This window comes from Halichoerus grypus, chromosome 8 (assembly GCF_964656455.1).
Source record: "Halichoerus grypus chromosome 8, mHalGry1.hap1.1, whole genome shotgun sequence".
NCBI lineage: Eukaryota > Metazoa > Chordata > Mammalia > Carnivora > Phocidae > Halichoerus > Halichoerus grypus.
The window spans coordinates 50,816,227-50,838,055 of NC_135719.1; the positions used below are offsets into that span (position 1 = coordinate 50,816,227).

The 21,829-nt window shown below is 39.3% G+C and overlaps 1 protein-coding gene across 2 annotated transcripts in view; it reads right to left on the reverse strand.

Annotated features, from left to right (window-relative positions):
* Positions 1-1,077: 1,077 nt before the first annotated feature.
* The window catches only part of RAB8B (RAB8B, member RAS oncogene family), a 58,853-nt gene continuing 38,101 nt past the window's right edge, over positions 1,078-21,829 (reverse strand). For both annotated transcript variants that reach the window (XM_036081155.2, XM_078079244.1), the window contains exons 2-8: positions 16,813-16,873; positions 13,992-14,052; positions 12,104-12,181; positions 10,908-10,997; positions 9,636-9,701; positions 6,267-6,317; positions 1,078-5,444 (exon numbers count right to left, since the gene is read on the reverse strand). In XM_036081155.2, the coding sequence (XP_035937048.1) occupies positions 5,352-5,444; positions 6,267-6,317; positions 9,636-9,701; positions 10,908-10,997; positions 12,104-12,181; positions 13,992-14,052; positions 16,813-16,873 (500 nt within the window). In that variant the 3' untranslated portion in view covers positions 1,078-5,351. The remainder of the gene's footprint in view (positions 5,445-6,266; positions 6,318-9,635; positions 9,702-10,907; positions 10,998-12,103; positions 12,182-13,991; positions 14,053-16,812; positions 16,874-21,829) is intronic.

Genomic DNA, 21,829 nt, shown 5'->3' on the forward strand with positions numbered 1-21,829 from the left:
GAAGTTATGAGCATTTAAGAGTCTTGAAAAAGGATGAAATTATTTTTAGAAAAGTGGAGAATCAGGAGAATACTGTCACAGAAGCTAGGAGAACATTTCTGGGAGGAAGAGATATACTGGTCAAATGCCGCCAAGAGGTTAACCAAGATAAGGACTGAAAATTGTCTGCTACTTGAGCAACTAGGCCATGGTAAGCCCAATGTCAGTGAAGGGCCTAGAGGGGAAGCCAAACTGGAGTAGGCTGAGGAATAAACGAAAAACGAAAAAGTGAAGATGGTAACTGTAGGCAACTCTTTGAAGAAGCTTAGCTACAACAGGAAGAAGAGGAAAAAGGGCAATAGGTGAGAGAGACACAAGGCCAATGGCTGGAGTGTTATGGGTGCTTAGATGCTGAGGGGATGGGTGTAACATGGGATAAGAGTGTGAAGGTGGAAGAGAAAGAGCTGCGAGTTCTCTGGAGGGCAGAGGTGGGAGGTTGAGTGCAGAGAAGAGGCCGTGGTGAGAAAGGTATAGAAGAGAAGGGATGCTTCTGCCCCAAAAGGAAGGAGTGAGGATGAGGGTGGCGTTGGGTGCCGGCCCATGGTAGGCTATGGATTAGGGACAAAGAGATGGCTAAGAACCTTGTTTTTTGACTGATGCTTTTCTCTGAGAGGCAGGAGGTGAAAGACCTGGAGGGAGAGAAGTGGGAAGCTTGAGAACAGTGAAGATTCAAAATGGTGGTGGGATGAACAGGAAAGGCTACGACCGGGAACATGCACAAGCATTGTGGGAGAACAGCGACAGGGCTGGGGCCTCAATCTGTGGTGTTTGGAAGTAAAAAACCAAACAACAGAAACTAAACTTGGGAGGACTAAGAAGGGAAGGACGATCAATTTAAGGCTGCAGTTCTATAACAGAATCAGCTCAGTGTATTCTGAACTAGGTATGAGCAGGAGATCCAGCCATTTTTGAGTCTTTAAACAATTCCAAGTCAGATTAAGTTTCTAAAGTATCTCAAGCCTACCGCGGTTTGACTCATACACTTAGCAAATCTGAAGAAACATTTTTTAAATGTGCGATTCATTTCAGAGTCATGAGCATTTTCATTATGTAGTTTTTATTTTAGACGAACATTATTGTAAAAAAAAAGTTCACCTGGAATAAAATCCATTTAAAAAACAAAACAAAACAAACCACAGCATCAGTAGCAGTATACAGTTAATGAATTGGCTTAAACAAGATTAACCACATGACAGGTTCACTTTATCTGCAGGAACTTTTCACATTAAGCTGTTGAAGCAAAAATAAAATATGCTGAAACCTACACAGAAGGATAATTCTATGGAAAAACTAGATATTTCCCATTAGGGGCATGATTTTAGTCAAATAGTTTATGGCATTTTGCCCTGAAGGAACTCAGTGTCAGCTGCAAACAAACAGAATAAAACCCATCTGTAAGGCTGTAGGAATGAATTATAATAATTAAGTTCACATTTTTAAAAAGGTAAGAAAATGAAACAAGAAGTTCTATTAGTTCTTGGCAATAAGAAATGCAATCACATATGGCACAAGCATTTCAAAAAATGAAGTAAAATTTGAAAATATCCCTAAAATAATTGTTTGCTGATTTTCACTTCTATAAATTTCAGTCATTTAGAATTTTTTCATACTGAACAGGACTCCCATTAATTTTATTAATCTTAAAAAAAAAAAAGACTGATTCTCTGTAAAATTGTGCTGGGATTAAAAATTTTATTAGCATATTCCCTCTAGGACAAGGAATTTCTTTCTTTTTTTTTTTTTTTTTGGACATTCCATTTCCCTCCCTTCTTTGGATATAACAAGAAGGGAAAAAGGAATGTCCTTTCTCTTAAAAGAAAAATTCTAAAAAACCTGACGGCAGAAATGAGTGCTTAAAATCTGAGATAAGGAAACCAACATAATGAAATGCTGTTTTAAAATTTGAAGCTTAGAAGCTCATCTTTAAAGATTAAGTACTAAATTTATAAAGAAAGCTAAGTCATGAACTAGAAAACAAAATCTGCTTAAATGCATCACTTACTGTTCACAGGAAAAACTTTATAAGTCTTAATACAGATTCTTAGCATTCAGAATCTGTAAAATGGAGTTATAATCTCTTAGAAATTTCTGCAAACGTTCATCTATATTGCACAGCTAAATTGCTTAATGGAGACAGGGAGATCATACCTTGTTTGCACTAGTGGATATGACATGTATGTTCTATTCTAGAGTAAACTATCTCCTACCTTTTCCAATGATGTCTTTAGTCCAAAACAAAACATATAATCTAAATGGTGTTGGATGCTTAAAGGCTGGCTCACCGGTTTTCTACCAGGTATTAGAATACTAGTTAGCTAAATGAGGTATAATTAAAAAATAGTCCTTCAAAGTAAAGAGTATAGTCTTCTGAACATTTATAACAAAGACTGCACAAAATGTTCATGTAAATAGTAAGAAACCCTGCGGCACCTCCTAACCAATGCACAGGTGGATTATTTTCTCATCATCTGTATGAAGTAAAACATAGCTAAAATAAATTCCCAGTGAAACGTTTTACAATCAACTGGTTTACATGCTACTGAGTTACAGCACATTTTCAGTGTCTGATATCCTCAGACTCTAGGTGAAGAGGTCTAGTCCAATCATTGTCAAAAGATTAGCACACTGATAATAAAGTGCGGCCAACTGAACCACGAATACTGCTGCGAAAGTCTTCATGTACCTTATCCATAAGACCACAAACATGTTCACACAAAACTAGATTTCTTCAGTTTCAGCAGGGAACAGACAATTATCTGTCACTAAATTCATCTACAAATAGAAAAAATAATGCACTATATGTACATTATTAAGCAAAGTGGAATATTTATTGGGTCATTTTACCATGCAGAAAGTGAATTTCCTATGGTCTTAGCTCAAATTATATACAATTTAGCAAAGCTAAATGTAAGAAAATAGCAAGGACGATTTTTTTCTATATAACAGAGCATATACCCCCAAATTGCTGCTACTTCAAAGAGCACTTTTAGACTCATCTAACTTTTACAGGCTCTTTCAAAGGGAAGTTCACGGAGACTAATTATTAACCCACATAAGACAAAAGAAGAGAGAAGGAATGAAACAAAAGCAAAGCAATGTGTTTAAAAAAAAAAAAAAAAAGCTAACCACAGAATATGTCAGTTTTGGTTTGCAGACAACCCCTGAGAAAGAAACCAAAGTGTTAAGACACCAAATAGTCAGAGGTAAATTACTAGGAGAATTACATTCATACATGGTGTCATAGCACTTGCCTTTTAGAAAGTACTTCGTTACCATTCAGAAAGCGTAACTGCTTGGATCTTTTTCAGAAAATTAGTAAATACAAGATGTTTCTAAGAAATTATTTTTTTCTTTCCAAAAATGTATCTAATTTTAAAATGGTAGATGTACAACCAACTTTCAATCAAGCAACTACTGATTATACGGGGACGCCAACAGGTGCCTGTGGGCCTAGAGGTAAGTACAAAAAAAAAAAAAATCAAGAAGGCTGAAATTTGTCAACATTAAGTTTAGTGTATCCATCAAAAATCGTTCTGGTATATTTGCTGCTGCTAAATTGTACGTAAGTTTTCAAACAAGTAGTAAACGTTTGACTGGTCCAAGCATTCTAATGCTACGTCTTAATCTGACGCAGGATGCTCTGTGGTAACAAGCAATCCATTTCCATTTTCATCTTCACTCTCCATGATGGTAACCTTCATGAAACAAAAAAGGCCTAACAGGAAGAATAATTATTGACAGAATTCATTTCCCTAATCACCTATTCATTACTCCCTTCCGTATTACGACACTGAAGGCTAGAATAACAACAACAACATGATGATCTGAATTTGGCACATAAGTTAACGCTAAACAGCTTTTTTTTTCCTTATGTGAAGGTTTCATCTACAAAAGGAATACCAGTACCAGTGTCTGGTGAGAAAGGCAGCTAAGCTTTTGGTTGGCTTTGGCCCAAATGCCTGGACCGAGTTCTAGAACAACAAACCTGAACAGATGGAACTGGGTCCTACGCATTCAACAACAGCTGTTTTAAAATGGAAACCTTGCTCCTATTTTCTCTAACGAAAAGGCAAGACTTTACCTAGAGGCTGCACTAGGTCTGATTACCTTTGTTCAAAAAAAAAAAAAAAAGAAAAAAGTCCAAATAAAAACAGAACAAAAAATCATTCTGTTCACCATTACCAAGAGCTCTCTCTATTACATTTATATCAACAAGTTAATCTCTCTCCCTATAGGTAAGCTTTCTACAGACAAAAATCTAAATCTAATACTTGTTGACTCTTGCAGACAGGGATCACAGTAGGGACGGGGTATTACAAATAAAGCCAGCAAGCTGAAGAGTGAACTTAAGAAAAAATACACTGCATCTATTACATTGCTGATGTGACAGAACCACAATAAGATGCTAAAATAAGACTTAAATGGTACATCTTTCTGCCTATGTAAAATTTCAGCTCAAGAAGTTCACAATTAGAAACAGACAACAATGATCAAATATGTTATGTTTTTGATAATGGCATGGTTACAATAGGTCACACATAGGCAAGAATAGTAAATACAAACCCCAGGAAACGCAAGATTAAGGTGATTTCCAAATGTAGCTTCCATTGATCAGAGAGAGGTAATCAATTGAAAAAGTGACTTATTTAGCTACCCAAACTCTCCAGCAAAAAGGTCAGGAATGAAACAAAACTCTAAACAATCCAAAGAAATAAAGGAATTGTGGCCTCTGACGAATAGATGGACATTTTTTAATGAATTTTTAAGATCACTTTTATCAGAATTTAGTGATTCTTATTTAAGGAAATCACAAATTAGAGCTCTTAAAAAATTCTATCAATGCAATAACATCTGGCCACATGACCCAGACCAAACATCTTTTAATTTTAGTATGTTAACCTCTGCTTTAAATGTTTTACTTTTTTCAAACATCCCAAGCGCACAAATTTGTCTCGAATTCATGAGGCATAAGTGTGCAAATGTGAGTCTGAGACTGTGGTGTAGCAGGGACAGGCTAACACTGATGTGCAAAGTGAAAAAGAAAAGGTAGCAGCTTCTGGGACAAACCAAGGAAAAACAAGTTAAGTCCTCCGTATGTCTCCACTTCATTGCTTCCATGTTTGAAAAAAGAGCCTGTTATCTTGATAGGCCATGAGGCTGGAATGCACGTGGCCTTCTGTGTGGAGAAGTCGAGGTTCAGTGGTGCTCTCAGCGGCAGCCGGGCGGTGTGACTCTGAGGCTGGCTGACCTGTGCTTTCAGAGAAGCAGGAAAGGGTCCTTTAGGTGTGCTGCAGTCTCTCAGAAAGAGTTCATCAAAGTAGCGAACAACGGAAGAAACTGGTCTTCTTTGATCGGTTCTCTGTTATTTTCACTGGTCCCCCCGACCCTGATGAATTGCTGTCATTCTAAAAAAGAGCAGATGAAGTTACCAAGGAAGTAAAAGCTTCATGGTTTGATCCCAATTATCTAAAACATACAAATATCAAACCACACCACAAAGAAGTATTCAGTAGAGTATTTTATTAGAAAGGGGACTCGTCAGGCTCTGATGTCGTCTGTATCTTTGGAAATGGTGGATGAAAATGAGAAACATATTTTTTAGGATAGCACCTTTTATATTAATAATGTATTAGATGGGAAGCTCCTATTTTCAGTTCAGAGAAATTACAGCCAATGGAGTGGAAAGTTTCAAGGGTAATGATGGCAACAATGTTAAGATACTGATATAGGCAATCCTCTTACCAGAGGTAAGAACAGTTGCTAATGTAAGGTCTACAATTATATTCAGGATTCTGGTGAAAACAAACTTTCCAGGTGGGCCTAATGATTCATCACTGACATCATTTCTAATTTAAGCGAATTTAGCAACTTTATGATCACAATTATACAGAGAGATAAATATCTGTCACATTAAAACTAAACTAGATAATTTTATGGCAAAAATTAAATTTGTGCCATTATTATTTTAATTATTCTGGTCAGAATTCCATTAAAGACCACCTACAGAGTCAGATGAAACGGAAGCAGCCGCAGTACAGAAGTAAGAAACTTGAAGAAACAGAAGTAAGAATCAAAATTCAACCAGGTGAATACGTGAGTCAGGAAAAAAAATGAGTCAATGTGAATATGTTATAATCAGGCCTATCCTTTTTATTCAAATAAATAAACAGCAAAAATAGAACAAATTTAACAAATAGCATAATGAAAATAAAAACTGTGATACAAACCATTTTTCTGTTGAGTTTTGTCATTATATCTCGTGCAAGTGTAAAAAATGCCTAAAGGTAAACCAAAAAAATTATTAATATATGTCTATATTTTAAAATAGAAATGTAGAATTTTTCATTATTTCATTATAAAACATTATTTGACACTTTTTAATTGAGAAAGGAACATAACTGTAATCGTAGTATACACTTGAGTATTTTATCTTATTTTTCAATGATATCATAAACACTTTCCAGCATTATAAAACTGTCATTCACGGGGCGCCTGGATGGCTCAGTTGGTTGAGCATCCAACTCTTGGTTTCGGATTGGGTCGTGATCTTGGGGTTGAGGGACTGAGCTGCGGGTCAGGCTCTGCGCTCAGTGTGGAGTCTGCTGGAGATTATCTCCCTCTCCTCCTCCCCCTGCTCATGCATGCACACTCTTTCCCTCTCTAAAATAAAGAAGCAAAAATTTTAAAAAACTTATCATTCATTCATTCATCAAATATTTTCTGCACATAATCTCTGGCACAAATTCCTAATGTGACACTCTTGAGTTATAGGTAGCTTCCTCAGTACACCAAAAGCACCTGGGGGGGGGGGCAGAGGTTCTAGGTCACCCCAGGTCCTCAGAGCAGAGCACAGTGTCTTATCTTGGATATGCTGAATACCTGTTTAATAACTGGATGAATAATTATGTATTACTCTAGAGCTCTAGAATCTGTTTTCACAAAAATCTCTACCTTTTATCCCCAATCTCTTCTCTTTCAAAATACTTTCACTCTTGTACCTGAGAGTTTTTTCATCTTCTATGTCTTAGCTCAGCTAAATTCCCCACTGTGGAAATCAGCTCAAATAGAAGGACAAATCTGATCAATCTCAGTGACATTTTGTGCTTAGGTGTCTTGACCCAACAAAACATTTTTTAAACCTATCATCTCTACTTTGTTTCTACAGAACCAAGACTTTTTTTTTTTTAAAGATTTTATTTTTAAGTAATCTCTACACCCAACGTGGGGCTTGAACTCACAACCCCAAGATCAAGAGTTGTGTGCTCCACTGACTGACCCAGCCAGGTCCCCCTCTACAGAGCCAAGACTCTTTTTTTTAAAGAGTCTTTGGGGGGTGCCTGGGTGGCTCAGTCGTTAAGCATCTGCCTTCAGCTCAGGTCAGGATCTCAGGATCCTGGGATCGAGCCCCAACTTGGGCTCCCTGCTCTGCGGGAAGCCTGCTTCTCCCTCTCCCACTCCCCCTGCTTGTGTTCCCTCTCTTGCTGTGTCTCACTGTGTGCTCTGTCAAATAAATAAATAAAATCTTAAAAAAAAAAAAAAGTCTTTAGTCGTCTCCATGCTAAACATACAATTGTCAGTCTCTTTGTTCCCAACGACTTCTGATGCCCCCCAAAGATGTTAGGCAGAAGGATTATGTCCAATCAAGTTGAATAGAAACAACATGATAACCACCATCATCACTTATTATCAATGTTGCACTGTCAACACTGGTCATCTGTGAATCTGTTTCTAAAGAAGCCCATCCCAGCTTTTATGAAAAGCTAACTACGCTAAATTAAAGTTCTGGGAAAACTGCTAATTTCTGCCGAATACCTGGTCAGAATAAGCAGCTCAGGCAACTCCCAGCTCTGTACTTCCATAACTCAAAGCTCTCTGTGAGCCACAGATTCAATCGGGGTGTAGCCATGAACAGAGGCTTAAACCTGCTCCATTAAGCCAGGGTATGGAGCTCACTTTGTGGGAGCGACCCTACCTGGGTCATTTCAGTGCACAAATTTTCTCCTGTTTCTACTTAAGAGGCTCCCCTCTTTCTGATGGAAGGAAATCCTCTTGTGAGCAAAGCAAAAGGAAGCATTTTTCTGCTCTTCTATGACTGTGTAAATAAATCAACAGAAGCTTCCTGTTTCCTAACACCCATTAGCCAACCTGAAAAAATTAGTTATTGAAAACAAAGAAAAACTTCTGATTGGTGTCCCCTAACCAATAAAGTCATTTAAATCTTGATTTTTTAGCCATAATGTTATGGTGAATGGTGGTAGCCTAAGAAATTAAATGTCTACAAAACCATCAATATTACTGTTTATTGAATGATATGTATTAACACACATGTATCATTTTTTTTTTTTTTTAAAGATTTTATTTATTTATTTGACAGAGAGACACAGCGAGAGAGGGAACACAAGCAGGGGGAGTGGGAGAGGGAGAAGCAGGCTTCCCGCCGAGCAGGGAGCCCGATGCGGGGCTTGATCCCAGGACCTGGAATCATGACCTGAGCCGAAGGCAGACGCTTAACGACTGAGCCACCCAGGCGCCCCACACACATGTATCATTTTTTAAAAAAGATTTTATTTATTCATTTGAGACACAGAGATACAGAGAGAGAGAGAGAGAGAGAGAGCATGAGCAGGGGGAGAGGCAGAGGGAGCGGGAGAAGGAGGCTTCCCACTGAGCCAGGAGTCCGATGCAGGGCTCGATCCCAGGACCCTGGGATCATGACCTGAGCCAAAGGGAGACGCTTAACCATCTAAGCCACCCAAGCACCCCCACACATGCATCATTTTTACAACCAGTTTAAAAAATATTTTATTTATTTATTTATTTATTTATTTATCAAAGAGAGAGCGGGGGAGGGAGGGAGAGTACACGCACAAGCAGAAGGAGCCCAATGCAGGACTCGATCCCAGGACCCTGGGATCATGACCTGAGCCAAAGGCAGACCCTTAACCAACTAAGCCACCCAGGAGTCCCTAAAAAATGTTTTTAAAAAAGAAAATATTATCAACAACTCTGCCCTTGGTAAAGAAAATCTATTCTTAGAAGACTTCAGATGATTTGGTTGTCTTTAACAATTCACTTACTGAAAATTTATTAAAACTACTCTCTGATAAACACATTTATTTCTACTAAATGCTGTTGTGTTACAATGTGTCATGTTTAATCTAAGGGAATCTGTTCAATGATCAGTTTAATTCTCTCTTGAGAGAGTACAGACATGAAAGGAATTAAGATTCTCCGGCTACGGGCTACCATAGGATGACATGAACCATGATAAATGAGCAGAAAACACTGTGCTTTGGTCGGCGAGTGCAGGATTTCTGGCTTCCCGAACAAAGGGCAAAGCTGAACTTGAATGGAACCTCTACCTTCTGCTCAGTGAATCTTAATTGAGCAATCTCATATAGCCCACGTGGGGGCTGGGTGCTAGAAATTCAAGAACCTGGACCCGCATAAAAGCCAGAAGCACGAAAGTTCACAAAATGGAGGCGGAGCTCACAGAAGGCATTCACTAAGAAAATGACAAGTCTTGGAGAGCTGCTTGAACACAGGCAGCTAAGCTCTAATGCTCCCCAGAATAGGTCACCGAACATCTTTCTTACCTCTTCTACGTTTGTACTGGATTTTGCACTTGTCTCCAAGAATTTAATCCCATAGTCAATTGCTAACTGAAAGGCAAACAGAAACATTTAAATTCCGTTCAAGTTGCTTCAACATATAAAGCATTTCCATTTTCTAGGTTTTTCATAGTCCCAAAGGTAGAGGATCTAGTTGAGAACTCACTCTGTGGTTCTCAAATTTCTTTGCTTTCTTCTGTGTTTGAAATGTAGACATCTAACTTAATCATCATAAGTAGAACGGCACCACTTCCACTCAAAACATGACTTAAGTTATTCTTTTTTTTCTATTATACTTTAGTTCTCTAATATACTTACAAGAAAAATCGTGAGACAGATACTCGCTCCTACCATTAATTTGGAATTCACTGACCCCTTTCACCTGCTCCCAAAGTACAACTCTCCAACAGTTACTATACTGACTTTTCATTATTTTTTAATAAATTGGTACATAAAAGAATGAAAGCTTAAAATGCCAAGTACTCACTGCTTTCATTTTTATTTGGTTTCTATTTCCATCTACTCCCAAAAAGCTCCCAGTTTATTTAAAATAACAAGATTAAATGAATGTTCTTAGGGGAAAAAAGTTTGCAGTCAGATTTAAAAACAAAACACATTTTGTATGCATCACTAAAAAAAGGCTAAAGCAAAATTCCAAGACTTAAAAACTGAAGCCTCTAAGTTAATTTAGAAAATGTCACAGAAGTAAATATGTACATGTAATAAACTCTTGCTTTTTTTGCAGGATACAAAATAGAGAAAAGCCTATAAATGACATCCACAGCTTGATGAGTTACAAGTAGTTTATCCATAATGACCTAAATCTAATATGGTGTAAAATATTCTTAAGAAAAAAATAATGAATTGGAATATGATTACTGTTTAAACTTCACCTATCCGATTACTTTTATTTGAAGAGAATGATTTACTTGACCTTTAAAACTAGGCATTTTCACACAGATGTGGAAGAAATAGCATGAACTCTAAGCTGCAGGAATCTGAAAAAGGACTAATTTGTATCTCCCAGAAAACAGCAAATTCTTCAGGAATGAGTCATGACTACACAATATATGGAGCTGGATCTCGAATACTAATTCACACCATTCAAGCAAGTATGGATTACATCTCTTTGTTGTTTTTTTTAAAGGATTAAAATACAGATATTTTTTAAACTGAAATCAATAATTAAGTAATACTAAGAAAATAAATGCTTAGTGTGAATAGATTCCCATCTTCATGCATTCAGTTCAAATTTACCTTCTCTCCTCTTTCTTTTGACACTTGTCTTTTGTCATTCATATCACATTTGTTACCCAGGATCATTCTTTCAACATCTGAGGAGGCATGCTGCAGGGAGAAAATAATATGTTATAAAAACAGCCTGAGCAAAACACAGTTATTCAATAGACAAATCCTAACCTGTCAGAAACATATCCATAAATTTAATAATAAGACAAATAATCTTTTGCTCAACACAAGGCTTGATGCAGGGAAAAATTTAAAAGATGGGAGGAGGGAAAAGTTTGCATAAGAGCCTATGCAAACTTCTTCCCAAAGGCTTGCAGTCATTCTCATGGCTTTTTTTGTACATGAACAAACAGAAGTAAAACTTCCAAAGATTAGTTTGGGTCAAAGAAGGAAAAAACAGTACTGAGTGAGCCAATGAGGAAGGTATTCTGGATTCTGAGCTACTTAAAACATGAAATCATGTAGGTTAATATAAATGTGTACAAAATGATTTTAAAGTCAGATTTCTTAGGCCACCTGGGTGGCTCAGTCGTTAAGCGTCTGCCTTTGGCTCAGGTCATGGTCCCAGGGTCCTGGGATCGAGCCCAGCATCGGGCTCCCTGCTCCACGGGAAGCCCACTTCTCCCTCTCCCATTCCCCCTGTTTGTGTTCCCTCTCTCACCGTGTCTCTCTCTGTCAAATAAATAAATAAAATCTTAAAAAAAAAAAAGATTTCTTTCTGAAATATCAAAGACATTAAAAAAAAATCTTAATACTAGTCAATCTGGAATTAAACCAAATTTCAACTATCTACGATGGAGAAAATGTTAGAAGGGAAAAATGAGAAGTTGCTGGAATAGAGAGAGACCTTTGCCAGTCAGAAAGCAAGAAGCTGTAAGTCAGATGTTAAAACTAGAGGAGCACAAGCAAGTCTCTTCTTTCCGGCCTCAGTTTTCTCATGCGTAAAATGGGGACTTAATCGATTAAATTATTTTCAAGATCTGGCCCAAGTTTTAAATTCGGTGAGACTGCTCCTCTGTGTGTAGCTCCCCGTCTGACAGAGGCACCAGAGATCACTCCGTCCGTGCTCCTCAGAGCGAGGGGGCCTGACCTGCCCCTGGCCTACTTCTCAGCGGCTCAGCTGCCTCTTCCAGAGACAGAAGGAGCCCTCTGCAAGCACCCAGCAGGACTCCTCTCTAGTATCACCATTCTCTTTCCATACATACCTCTTCAATGTTTCTTATCCAATTTTTAATATTGTCGAAGGACTTTTCATTTGTGATGTCATAGACCAGCATAATTCCCTGTAAGAAAAATCTTTATTTAGTAAGTCATATATTTAAAGTTATAGAATATAATGTCAGCATATTCCTACCCTCCAAAACCCAACCTTTTGTTTGTCCTTTATTTTGTCTTTTTAATTAAAAGGGATTTATAATAAAAATTTTAAAGTACAAAGAAGGAAAAATAGATAAATAAATTCTTCCACTGTCTCACCATGTAAATAGTTTTTTTTACTGTTAACCTTTAATGAATTAGTGATTACGGTAAAGGTGATACACCCTTTCTACCTGACTGCACATGATAAGAATCAGCACCAAATGAAGCTAAAGGAGTGTTTAAGTTAAAACAGAGATAGCGATGAGAGAAAGAGATAATCACTTCCGTTGTGTACTTTATTATTGCAAGTAGAAATGTCTTGCTTCCTACTCCTATACTAAGATCGTAACCACACTGCTTTAAAATTATTTTTTTATCCTTAAAAAAATAAAATCATTTTTTCTTATATGGGCTGATCAAAATGCCACTATCTGTCTACATAAATCGCAGAAACTTAATATTATACAGGTTTAATGAAAGGCACTGATTGTCATCGTGTTTTTAAAGACCCTCATGTCTGGTATTTCTAAAAGGTCTATCTCCTAAATGTATCAACTGACACTTGTATGCTAACTATTACAGAATCTGTATCACCAGACCGTACTCCTGTATTAAGTGCTAGACCTAGCCATCTGTTTGTCCATTCAACAAATATTTAGTGAGCACCCACTATGTGCCTGATACTATACTTTGTGCTACCAGCCGTGGACAAGTTAGACAAGGCCCCTTCCTCTCATGGACAGCTAGCAAAGAAAACAATAAACCAATAATTATACACTTAGTTATAACTTTGACAACTGCTATGAAGAAGTATGGGGAGTTTTGAGTACAAATGTGGATCTAATCTGGCTGAGGGGATGGGGCAGTCAGGGAAGGCTTCCCTGAGAAAATGACATGAAAGCCAAGACCTGAGGTCTGAGTAGACTTGAACTGGGCCATGGGGTTGAGGCTGGGGTGAAGAGGGAAAGCCCACAGTGCCTGGCACAGAGCAGAAATGTTTTCAGTATCCTGCTGACCAGAACGGCCCAGAACCCACTGGACTGAAAGAGTCAGCGTGGTAAGAGTGCACAGATCCAACGGGAGAAGGGCACAAGGTGAAGCCAAAAAGAGAGATAGGGTCAGATGTGCTTTGGAGACCAATGACCCGGTATCAGCTCCCAAATGTCCCGTGTGGTCACCAAAAACTCAACTAAGTAAAACACAAGGTTGCCTTTGTCCCCTCCAAATCTTGTCTTCCTCCTTGTACTCTTGTTTTGATAAAGGGCAATACAACCCTGCCAGCCAGCCCAAGCAGACCCCTGGGAGCTACCTCCTCACAGCCAGGGAGTCACTAAGTCCTGTAGGCCCAACAACCACAGTATCTCCCGGTTCTGACCCCACAACTCCCATGCACGGCCTTGTTCATATTCTCGTCTATTAGCCTTTACCTGAATTACTGTCATTGTCTTTAATTGGTCTCCCAGCTTTCACTAAGATATACAATTGCTCAGAAAGTGTGGAGGAGTTCCAAAACGTCTATAAGCTAATTACCTCACGGATATTATGAAAGACCAATGTCAAAGCATGCAGTTACTAAACACAACATAGAAAAACCCTTTAAATGTCCTGTTTTCACATTCCAAAACCTATCTCCCCCATTGTACTAGACTCTAGCTTGGATCCTAGAAACCTGACAAATGAATATTCATGTTTTACTTTCGCCTGAAGAGTCACGAAACCCTAAAACACACTCACCATGGCCCCTCTGTAGTATGCCGTTGTGATGGTTCGAAATCTTTCCTGACCTGCTGTGTCCCTAAAATTTGAAACAAAGGAGAGAGTGGTTTTAAAAGTTCTCACCAGCATCACTGAGGAGAGACCTTAAACTGTGGAGAGAATCCTGGGCGGCTCACAAACGCAGTGGTTTCAAGGGAAAGGGGAATGAGACGCAAAGGGAGCCTGCCGTGCGTCTGTGAGCTGGAGGCGGAGGCGGCCACAGGGGCCTGTCAGGAGCTCACGATGACTTTGGTGGGAAACTTGGACCTTGATGATAAAAGCAGCAACGAGAAAATACATGGCCCTGCTAGGAACTGGCATATTCTATTAGTCAAACACACGTGGGAGAGAATAGAGAATAGTTCTAAATTCTTGGACCCCTGCAAGTAGTTATAATCCTTTTTATAAATGCCTCATGATTAAGGCATTTTGCTCTCTTGACTGAAAGTCTGATTTCTGTACAAAGCAAGCTGTTGGGCTGGACTTACTACTGTGTGAATTCTGCTCAGCAGAGCACACCATTTAAAATGGATCTCCTCAAGAACTTCGTCAGCTACAGAGCCTGGGATTGAATGGGAGCCTGGAGTTTCAAACATAATGGTTGACAATGTTCCCAAAGACTTTAAAATATGAACAACACCTCAAAATTACATGCACTTTCATGTATTCTTGCTTTTTGGCAGATGGCATTCTCTTAAAATCCATTCTGAAAAATTCAAGAATTTCTCATTACATTGATTGAAGCAATCCCTATAAAGGGAGTCAAATTTCCTTGATATCTGGGTAAGTCAGTATTTCTAAATTTGCCACACACCACCAGAACTAATGCACTCCCTGTGCTGCTAAGGCAAACTAAATTGTACAATTTAATTGCAGGGGAGAAAGAGGCATTTGTGGAAATACACTAGAAGTCTAATGCACACCAACCTAAACAAGAGATGGAGGCCCAAGGGAAATAGAGAAAATTAAAAACATTAATAATATACCTTAATATTTATATATACCCTACAAAATACGTTAGTCTGTGCTCAAGTGATGCCCACCACAGCCCGGTGTAGTGGTAGGACGCTCATCCTCACTCTGCAGAAGAGACAATAGGCTCAGCTGGGCTATGGTCTGCCACTGGACCATTAAATAGCTAAGCCCCTGGAATAACCCTCAAGCATCCTAGGTCTCAGCTGTTGAGGGCAGGGCCAGGCTTCCCACCACAGTCATCTTATCCTGCCATTCTCTCACTGATCAGGATTAGATGCCCAGGGCACTTGTTTGGTATATGGCAAACACATCATGGGGAAAACAGAAGCCAAGCATCTTTGAACCAACTAACCATATTTTGGTCTAACACACTACTTGATTTAGAACCAGCTCTGCAGGGAGGATAGAGGAGAACCCCTGCCATACTAAATACAGGTTGTGAAGCCTAAATGGAGTCTTATTTTGCTGCTGAGAGTATTGATAAATAGTGCTATGATGTTATATTAAGTTCTAAATTAGCTGACTGCTAGCTGACTGCCCACAGGCTCCTAGAAACGCTTCTTACTGCTATGGTCAGGACTGTTCAGCACAGAGTCAGAAATTCTCTTTGCTTCCCCCTTAAATTTTTTTTCATATCTTTAAAATATTTGGCCTCTTGGGGCACCTGGGTGGCTCAGTCGTTAAGCGTCTGCCTTCGGCTCAGGTCATGATCCCAGGGTCCTGGGATCGAGCCCCACATCAGGCTCCCTCCTCGGCGGGAAGCCTGCTCCTCTCTCTCCCACTCCCCCTGCTTGTGTTCCTGCTCCCGCTGTCTCTCTCTCCCTGTCAAATAAATAAATAAAATCTTAAAAAAAAAAAAAATTGGCTTCTTACAAAATATGAATAGATTTTTGAAAAGGGCAACCTGTGGTAGCATTCACCATGTTTTCCAATGAATACACCGGGACCCACTACACTAGGCTAATATATAAAGCTGACACATTGCTCCAGATTTGGGGAGTTGTCTCAGCTTTATCACTGACCCAGAGAGATGCCCTCAGATGGACTTAACCACTCTAAGTTCTAAGTTCTTTCTCTGTAAAAGAAGGACCAGTGGATCTCAATATGATGCTCTAGTTCTGTCCTGGTTCTGAGATTTAAAGAAGAAAAACAGCCTAAGAAAAAAGCTGATATACATTACTTTACTATTTTGCCCTGCCTGCTTTGTAATCTCTAAATTTCTAAGCTTTGTCTACTGCTGTCATCATCACACAATTAGATCGGTTTGGTGGTCCTCATTTTTTTTTTTAATTTGAAGAGAAGAAACATGAAAACAAATGATAAAGTGTTAGATCTGGAGGAGAACTCAGATGTCTTTAGGCTCACCAACCAATTTACCATTGAGGAAAAACAGGCCCTAAGAAGGGAAGCAACTGGCCCAGGCCCTCAGTTGAGAGGCAGAACCTAGAACCTAGATCTAGTACTTCCATAGAAGAACCCGCTCAGGGTTCCTACCATGGGACTACTCTTGCCTTACCTGATTTCAAGGCTGCAACAACTACAATGAAAAAGCATATACACTCTTTAGTTTTTCTTTCCTTCCCTACAAAATTAGTGTCTGGGAAGAATGAGTTCTCAGATCTCTTCCAGCTGTAAGATCATTCCTTACCTTCCCGTTCTTGGTGGAGATACCTTTGAATACTTAATCACTTCCCTTGGTTCTGGTAAAGAAAAGATGTTTTAGCTATCACAAGCTACCTCTAACTTACCACAGTTCACATTTTAATTCCCACTTTCAATTCCCGATTAAGGAAGAAACTGTGTATAATTTTTTTTTTTTACTTACCATATCTGAAGCTTAATTTTCTTTCCATCTAGTTCTATCGTTCTGATTTTAAAATCAATTCCTGCCAGAAAAAAGAAAAAGAAATGCTAAATTTCTCCAAATATAATTCAAGTCTTATTAGGAAAAGGACAAAGATTTCTATTGAAAAAAAAAAAAAAGCTCTCCAACGCACTGGAAAATGTGAACACAGAGAGGGTGTGAATGGTATGTTTCCTCTGAATACAGGCTGAAGAAAGGAATGCTAATTACTCTGCAAAGAATTCCCACACATGTTAAATGCAATGTATTATATGCCTCATTATTTTGATCCAAATGGATCACATCCCTCAAAGTTACATAATTTAGATAGACTTGGAACATGCCATATTTTCTGCTTCCTGAAACACATATAAACAATGATTTCTACCCTTCCTGCCCCATCCTTCCCTAAAAAAACACCATGGGACCTCTTTAGAATGTCTTCCTCCATCTCCTGCCATGTGTTCTTTAGGATCTGCAATTGGCTAAGGAGAAAAACAAAACCCCAAGCCCCCAAACCTGCCTATTTGAGCTCAGGGATGGGAAAACCTACATATTTATTTTATACAGCTAGCAAGTATCGTATGTTCATTTTTTTAAAAAGATTTTATTTATTCATTCGAGACACAGAGATACAGAGAGAGAGAGAGAGCATGAGCAGGGGGAAGAGGAAAGAGGGAGAGGGAGAAGCAGGCTCCCCGCCGAGCCAGGAGCCGGATGTGGGGCTGGATCCCAGGACCCTGGGATCATGACCTGAGCTGAAGGCAGACGCCCAACCATCTGAGCCACCCAGGCGCCCTTCGTATGTACATTTTAATAAACGTTTCTTGCAGCTTACTGGCTGGAGCCAAAATAGCTAGAATAAGGTTTTTAGCCCTAGCTGAACTTTAGGATTGCCTGGAGAACTTTAAAAAACTACTTATGACTAGGTCTGCTCCCTTCCTCAAACTCTGAGATTCTGACTTAGTTGGTCAAGGCTAGGATCTGTGCACTGGTAATTTTAAAAGCTCTCCAGGTGATTCTAACCTGTAAGTAGCACTCAAGTGGGCCAGACAGGTACCACGTGAAAGTTGTTTGAGGGCCCTGGCAGTTAAAAGTCCAACCCTCCCTCACCAATTCCAACCCCCCCCCCCCCCCCCCCCCCGGCACTTTGGTAGTTCAAAACTTATTTAGCAATTTCAATTACAAAGAACCACAAAGTCCTTGACAAATATCAGAATGCTCTACACTTATCAGGAATAAGCTGCTACTCTCTGAAGGGACAAGTTAATGAATACAACCTGGATGCAATTTGCTAAATCTTTATCATCTGGCCACTCAGCTTTTATTTTTCTATTCTTTTGCATTCTGTTCAGAACCCCTTAAAAGCGGTTTCCATGACATTTCATGAAAACGTGTCAATTACGTATCCGCTAAATTGACTTAAACATTAAATGCAGTTATTCTAGGGGAAGAAAAGCCTTCAATAGCTATGTTACTACAATGTTTCTACATATAAATATTGAGAGCACCCAAAAAGGCTGCCACTTGGAGGCTCCCTAAAGTCTCAGGCACTCTCCATTCATTTAAAACATTTAGGAAACTTTCTCCACACCCCGCCTTTTGTTTTTTGTATTTGTCAGAAGAATCACCTTTCTGTAATTTGAGGAGGTCCTACCTTTATCTGTGATACTTCACCATCTTTTCACTATTCAGAGGTGTTCAGTTTTTAGAGGAGTTAGGAGCAGTGGTGTTTAGCTTTTGTTTACACTGCTGTCAGGAGCCAGCTGATAGACAAATGCACAGAGCCGAGTCAAATTAGCACAACTAGAATTTCACTAATAATGGAAAATGTCGCTTATATTATTACTGAAAAGCACTAGACCTGAAAGTCCAAAGACCTATAGACTGTAGGTTGGGTTCTGTAATTGACAACTTTTGGGAGGTTCTTAACTGCTCTGAACCTCTGTATCTTCATCCATAAAAAAGGGTGAGGGGACGTAATTAGATAAATTAGATAACGTGTTTGAATGTGCTTTGGGAACTCTGAAATTCCATATTGACGTAAGGTATTACATACTCAGACGCTATTATCCTACAGCTCTTGTCACCTGACGCATGAAGTATGGTAACAGCTTCCCAGGACTCAGTGCCAACCTCTCTCCCTGGTCTAGCTCCCCGCGTGCCACTGCGAGAGTAACTGTTAACCATCTCTGTGGTAATAACACTTCACTATTTAAGAAGCTGTGGGTCCAACTTCCTCTGCCTGGCAATACAGCCTCTCGGAGGCACTGCTCTCCTGACCCTGCCACCCTCAGAGCCTCTCTCCAGCTGCCCCACACCTCCTCCCCTTGCATGTGCATGGCCACCTCACGTGGCAGCCTTCCCCGAGGATGCCGCTCCACCCATGGGCCCTCCCCCACCCCCGTCCTCCCTCAGCTCTCTCCTTGGCCATGTCCATCCCTGACATGGCAAGTCCTGGCTTAATCCTGTGTTATTTGGTTTTGTTAACACATTGCTCTGAATTGCTCTCAAATCAAGCAAAGGGTCCATCCTCTCTTTTCTAGTTAGATTGCATACAGAAACATGTATAGAGTAGATAATAAAAGGTTAAATACTCTTATGCAAGTAAGTAAAGGTTACATTCTACTAAGTGTGGGGAGAACTAAGAACACCTTGGAAGTTCAAAGTTTTCTTAGTGTACTATAGTAACAATAGTAAGGATGCTAAGAAATCTATTACAATATGAAAATCAAGATTGTTACATTACAACTAGTTTGGCAACAACAGCAGTAGACTATATGGTGGATTAACATTCACTTTAAAATTTAAAGAAAAGATAACTTCCTGAGACTACTCCAGAATTAGAATAACCAGTCATAATATAGTAATGTAATTATATCAATTAGGATGCTCTCTGCTGCAAATAATAGAAACCTCAAATCAAACTAGCTTAAGGTAATTTGTTGACTCATATAATAAGCCCAGTGATGAGCTGAGGTTCAGGGATGGCTCAAACCAGTAGTTCCGGCTCATTTCTCTGTACCTCCTTTGGCTCTGTCCCCTTGGGAGTATCAATTTCATCCCCTGACTGATAACGGTTCCTGACCACAACAGCAATACTGAGAAGAAAAGAGATCATCTTCCTGTGCCTCTCACTTCAAAGGGAGGAAATGTTTCCCCAAAGCCTCCAGCGACCTTTCCTTCATGTTTCATTTCTAGAATTATAACCACGAAATGTCATGTTCTAGGGGCTAATGCTGAGTTCCGGAACCAATCACGGCCATGGGCAGTCACCAAGATTGGATTAATCTAAACTCATCCCTAAATTTAGATTGATCAAGACCCATCCCTGGAGCTGGGTCACTTTCCTGACCCACAGGACTGCTAAAAATTGGAGAGAGTGGAAAAGCTGTTGAATTGATCATAGTATCTGTTAGAATAACACTCCAATCTATCAATTAGTAAAATGTTATATTCATAGCTATATGAAATGGACAAATCATAACAGCTATCACTACTACCATGACGTGTAAGTTACCAAGTTTGATAATAACTCTAGTATTTCATCTAGTGTTCAGCCACAAACAGAAAATATGAAGGAAAAAGACAATGAGCAGCCCATGTAGTTGCCACGACATCTCTGCGCTAAACTGTGATCTTCACTGCCCAAGAGTCCCTGAGACTACAGTTCCAAAGCACTGGCCTGTGCCCTAGGCTCAGATGATTAGAGGCTGCAAAGAAGGAGGAGGCTGTCATATCAACAGCAGCAAGAACTACAGCTCATTCTGGCAGGAAGGGAGCAACTTTTTTTTTTTTTTCATTTAAAAACACTATACAATCTCAAAAACATAGCTTCTGAAGGGCATTACGCTTAGGGTAAAAAAAAAAAGCCCTTCATATTTCAACAGTCTTTTAGAAAGCATCATTTCTTGGCAACACATAATACGATAACTCATGTTCAAAATGACGACTCTGAGTCATCCCAACTCATGAGCAATCCATCAGCCACCAGGCTTCATGCAGCCTGCCCAGCTGGTAACACAGCCCAACATCCACGCTCAGGAGACAAGACTCCAACACTGCTTCCATGTTTACTAGAATAAGCCCCAACATTAACTTTCTGATGGCTTTAAAGCAGTGCCAGTTTTGTTATTAATATTTATCTAATCAATAGAACAGGAAATCTACATTGTAAGAAAACATTCCCAAGGGACTCAAAGTCATTTTCATTTTGAATTTAACTACATACACACACAGATTTTTTTTTCTGAATTGATTCTCATGCTAAGCAGTTGCTCATAACTGATACACACTATACACTATAAGGAGGGAGAGAAGCAAGCTGGAAAGGAATCACAGAATTCTAGGCTTGGAAAGAACCTTAGAGATTATTCAGTTCAGTTCTCCCTCTGTGCCTAAGCAAACTGAGGCCCAGGGAGATGCAGCAACTTATTCAGATTCACAAAGACTAATTCAAAAAGGGGTCAAAAATCAAACTTGGCATTTAAAGATCAGGCCTTCCAAAGAGATGTGTATAAGAATGTCCATGTCTCCCTGGGGGAGGCCTGCTCTTTAAAGGTCCACAGCAAAACACTAGCAACAATGGGAATGTCCCCCAGTGGGAGAATACCTTGGTACACAGGGGATATCCAGGAGCAGTGAACAAGAGTCACAGGTATCAACATGCCTGAATCTAAAAACATAATATGAAGTGAAAAAAGCCAACAGCAGAAATTTCCCAGAGTCAAATCATTTCTATAAAATTTCAAAAATCCCCAAAATATAGAATGTATCATTTATATATACATCCATGTGTAATTGAAGTATAAAAACATACATGAGAATGACTATCAACAAAATCAGTATAGCTGTTACCTCTGAAGAGAAATGGAAGAAGAGGTGATTAGGCAGAGGTCCAGAGGGACTTCAACTCTAACATTTGTTATTTCTAAAACTGCATGGTGGTACCTGGATGTGGGAGTGTTTTATATTAGGTATACTCTTGTATGCCTGAAGT